A 4778-nucleotide genomic window follows, 5' to 3' on the forward strand; every position below is an offset into this window, starting at 1 on the left:
ATGGGCATCGTCCGCAGTCTCGAGGCGAAATACCGCAAGCTTCAACTACGCGACCTCTTCGACAAGCTGGACTCTCATTTCGCATCCAAATCCAGCAGCCAGTTCGACGTCAAGAAGCACATGCACCTCTCGCACTGCCTCGATTGGCTCCGCGCGGCATGGGACGACACGCCCGAGAACATCATTCGCCGATGCTGGGCAAAGGCCTCCGTACTGCCCGCCCCTCTGAACGCTCTGTTAGAGCAAGATGTCGACCGACCCGTCCAGCAAGCCCTCGAGATCGACGAGCTAGCTACTCTACTTAAGCGCTCTTCACTACTAGAACAGGCAAAGCATGGGGTGACTGACGGATATGTCAACGACACCAACGTCTTGGCGTGCTGTCATGCACTGCTGTCGTTTGACATTGACGAGGCTGCGATGGAAGTCGACGAGAACGAGAACGAGGACGAGAACGAGAACGAGGCCATTCTGTGGACGGCAGAAATCGGCGAGGTGGCAGATAATCTGGGATTCCAACGCCATTCGCCCGGAGTTTTTCCGGGATGGGTGCCCGATTTCCGGACGATGTACGGTTGGTTATTCGCCACCATGGCAGATACCAGCCAATGGGAGCGCCTCGGAATGGCAACCGTCCGGCAACCGCCAGGAAACAGCCAATCAAATGCCTGGTTACCAGTCCCAACGACGAATAGGATCGCTGGATACCAACTTTGACATGGCAACCGCCACGCAACAGCCAATCAAATGCCTGGATACCAGTCCCAACGACGAATAGGATCGCTGGATACCAACTTTGACACACCAACCGAAATGGCGTTTCAGGATGCGAGATGCTGGATGACTAGAAGGCGATTGACTATCTTCCAGCGCATCCATCGTGCAAATCGTCGCAAAATGTACATTCTTTACTGCTAGCCTATATTAAACTGCGTTGCGTGACCATGGCAGCTTGGTACAGCGCATTCCGCTGCTCGGTGTTCATCGTCGACCACACGCGCTGCATTGCGTCGGCCGCAGTTTCTCGTTTGCCCTCGGCATTTCTGAACCGCTTAGGATTAGCAGTGTACTTGTTCACCGTGGCCAAACGACAGGGCGAAAAACCGGCAGAGTCGAACTTGTGCGATTTCCGTCGGGGTAGCCCACACTCGACGCAAGGCGTGTCCTCTTGTCGCGGCTGGCGCGCCGTGAAGGCGCGTCGGGCTGTGCTCGACCGCGATGGCGAAGACGCTCGAGTTTGGCTAGGCCGTGCAGCTAAATTGCGACTGTTGACTCTTGCAGCACGGTGGCCAGATGGGGCCGGCGTCAAGGTTGCCCGCATTTGTGCTGTTGGTGCAGAAGCTGTTGGTGCATAAGCTGTTGGTGCAGGAGCTCTTGGTGCCGGAGCTGTTGGTGCTGGAGCTGTTGGCGCCGGAGGTGTTGGTGCTGGAGCTGGCGCTGCAGGAGTTGGTGCTGTCGGAGCTGGCGCTGCAGGAGCTAGTGCTGATGATGTTGGTGCTGGCACTGGAGGCGCGGTGCTGGCTGCTGTACCTTGAGCGCAAGGCGCAGCGTCAGGATGGAGCTCCGTCGTCCGCCGCAACTTTTCGCTTTGCTGGTTGAAGTCTTGTCGTTCCTGGTGCGTATTGCCTTTTGACTGCGCCGCCTGGATCGCCTTCGGTACGGCTTTAGTGCCATAGGCCTTCAAGTGCTCGGCGTCCTTGAAGGTAAATTTGTCGACGGGCCACGTGAAGGTCTTGTACTGCACGACGGCCAAGTCGTTGATCAGCGCCATCGCGATGACTTGCTTGAACGAGCGGACTTTGCCCAACGCTACGCTCTCCAAGCCAACGACGACTTGCCACGAGCTGTTCCAACCATTGAGATGGCACCCTTGCTCCCCGCAGGCAACGCATGTCAGCTCGAACTCGCGCATGGCTTCGCCGTAAAACAAGAATGGGCACAAGACAAAGACTTGCATGTTGGAGAAGAGGAAGTCGAACATCGTCGCGTCGCCCGCCTTGAGCAGCGCGTTGGGGAGCATAAAAGAGTCGTTGGACCACTTGGTCTTGTCCAAGGTCGCCGACTGGGCCACACGAGTGCCATACATCCTCGGGAGTGTCGCCGAGACGCGCCGCCAGTGCTCATCGAGGTGCGCCTTGAGATCGGAGCGATTGAAGCCGACGGGCTCATCTCCTTCATCGTCTCCTTCATGGACCGCATCGCAGTTGTAGTCGTCTGGTCCTGGACCCGCGTCTGCAGCGACGACGGCAGGCTCGAGTCTCGGCAAGTGAGGGAGCATGAGCTGTTGGCCTTGGTCCGCCGCCGAGCTGCCGCGGCGCTTTGGATGGTGCGGGCAGTGGTCGTGGTGCCGAGTACGCGAGCCGCACCCGAGACAGTGGCCTGTCGCACTGCGGTGAGTTGGGTCGGGGCGGATGCGCGTCGCGGAGCTGTCCATGTCAATCGAAATCCGAAAATGGGCGATCGCCACGATAACCTCTAGCATTCGATACTCGCTATTCGTTGTAACAGGTAGGACGCTCGGCAAAGTGCGCCGGCGGCTGCCAGCAGCCAAATGTCCACCAATCAGAAGCAATTTATTCGCCCACAGCCACCAATCAGATCCCTGGTTACCACTATGATCCCAGAGATTTGGCAGCCTCGCCCAGAAAGGCGAGGTGGCAGATAATCTGGGATTCCAACGCCATTCGCCCGGAGTTTTTCCGGGATGGGTGCCCGATTTCCGGACGATGTACGGTTGGTTATTCGCCACCATGGCAGATACCAGCCAATGGGAGCGCCTCGGAATGGCAACCGTCCGGCAACCGCCAGGAAACAGCCAATCAAATGCCTGGTTACCAGTCCCAACGACGAATAGGATCGCTGGATACCAACTTTGACATGGCAACCGCCACGCAACAGCCAATCAAATGCCTGGATACCAGTCCCAACGACGAATAGGATCGCTGGATACCAACTTTGACACACCAACCGAAATGGCGTTTCAGGATGCGAGATGCTGGATGACTAGAAGGCGATTGACTATCTTCCAGCGCATCCATCGTGCAAATCGTCGCAAAATGTACATTCTTTACTGCTAGCCTATATTAAACTGCGTTGCGTGACCATGGCAGCTTGGTACAGCGCATTCCGCTGCTCGGTGTTCATCGTCGACCACACGCGCTGCATTGCGTCGGCCGCAGTTTCTCGTTTGCCCTCGGCATTTCTGAACCGCTTAGGATTAGCAGTGTACTTGTTCACCGTGGCCAAACGACAGGGCGAAAAACCGGCAGAGTCGAACTTGTGCGATTTCCGTCGGGGTAGCCCACACTCGACGCAAGGCGTGTCCTCTTGTCGCGGCTGGCGCGCCGTGAAGGCGCGTCGGGCTGTGCTCGACCGCGATGGCGAAGACGCTCGAGTTTGGCTAGGCCGTGCAGCTAAATTGCGACTGTTGACTCTTGCAGCACGGTGGCCAGATGGGGCCGGCGTCAAGGTTGCCCGCATTTGTGCTGTTGGTGCAGAAGCTGTTGGTGCATAAGCTGTTGGTGCAGGAGCTCTTGGTGCCGGAGCTGTTGGTGCTGGAGCTGTTGGCGCCGGAGGTGTTGGTGCTGGAGCTGGCGCTGCAGGAGTTGGTGCTGTCGGAGCTGGCGCTGCAGGAGCTAGTGCTGATGATGTTGGTGCTGGCACTGGAGGCGCGGTGCTGGCTGCTGTACCTTGAGCGCAAGGCGCAGCGTCAGGATGGAGCTCCGTCGTCCGCCGCAACTTTTCGCTTTGCTGGTTGAAGTCTTGTCGTTCCTGGTGCGTATTGCCTTTTGACTGCGCCGCCTGGATCGCCTTCGGTACGGCTTTAGTGCCATAGGCCTTCAAGTGCTCGGCGTCCTTGAAGGTAAATTTGTCGACGGGCCACGTGAAGGTCTTGTACTGCACGACGGCCAAGTCGTTGATCAGCGCCATCGCGATGACTTGCTTGAACGAGCGGACTTTGCCCAACGCTACGCTCTCCAAGCCAACGACGACTTGCCACGAGCTGTTCCAACCATTGAGATGGCACCCTTGCTCCCCGCAGGCAACGCATGTCAGCTCGAACTCGCGCATGGCTTCGCCGTAAAACAAGAATGGGCACAAGACAAAGACTTGCATGTTGGAGAAGAGGAAGTCGAACATCGTCGCGTCGCCCGCCTTGAGCAGCGCGTTGGGGAGCATAAAAGAGTCGTTGGACCACTTGGTCTTGTCCAAGGTCGCCGACTGGGCCACACGAGTGCCATACATCCTCGGGAGTGTCGCCGAGACGCGCCGCCAGTGCTCATCGAGGTGCGCCTTGAGATCGGAGCGATTGAAGCCGACGGGCTCATCTCCTTCATCGTCTCCTTCATGGACCGCATCGCAGTTGTAGTCGTCTGGTCCTGGACCCGCGTCTGCAGCGACGACGGCAGGCTCGAGTCTCGGCAAGTGAGGGAGCATGAGCTGTTGGCCTTGGTCCGCCGCCGAGCTGCCGCGGCGCTTTGGATGGTGCGGGCAGTGGTCGTGGTGCCGAGTACGCGAGCCGCACCCGAGACAGTGGCCTGTCGCACTGCGGTGAGTTGGGTCGGGGCGGATGCGCGTCGCGGAGCTGTCCATGTCAATCGAAATCCGAAAATGGGCGATCGCCACGATAACCTCTAGCATTCGATACTCGCTATTCGTTGTAACAGGTAGGACGCTCGGCAAAGTGCGCCGGCGGCTGCCAGCAGCCAAATGTCCACCAATCAGAAGCAATTTATTCGCCCACAGCCACCAATCAGATCCCTGGTTACCACTATGAT

At 58.1% G+C, this 4778-nt stretch overlaps 2 protein-coding genes across 2 annotated transcripts; both read right to left on the reverse strand.

Moving 5' to 3' along the window:
- Positions 1-1305: 1305 nt before the first annotated feature.
- On the reverse strand, positions 1306-2657 carry SDRG_16473 (hypothetical protein; the record flags this gene model as incomplete). Its single annotated transcript, XM_008622687.1, has 3 exons — positions 1635-2657; positions 1531-1591; positions 1306-1476 (listed from the first exon to the last, which is right to left on the reverse strand). Exons 1-3 carry the CDS (start codon positions 2480-2482, stop codon positions 1306-1308), a joined length of 1080 nt encoding a protein of 359 aa, XP_008620909.1. The 5' UTR covers positions 2483-2657.
- Positions 2658-3400: 743 nt separating this feature from the next.
- On the reverse strand, positions 3401-4593 carry SDRG_16474 (hypothetical protein; the record flags this gene model as incomplete). The annotated part of the gene is made up of 2 exons (XM_008622688.1): positions 3401-3689; positions 3740-4593. 2 exons carry the CDS (start codon positions 4591-4593, stop codon positions 3401-3403), a joined length of 1143 nt encoding a protein of 380 aa, XP_008620910.1.
- Positions 4594-4778: the final 185 nt, after the last annotated feature.

The sequence above is a fragment of the Saprolegnia diclina genome, assembly GCF_000281045.1.
Source record: "Saprolegnia diclina VS20 unplaced genomic scaffold supercont1.131, whole genome shotgun sequence".
NCBI classification, from domain to species: Eukaryota; Oomycota; class Saprolegniomycetes; order Saprolegniales; family Saprolegniaceae; genus Saprolegnia; species Saprolegnia diclina.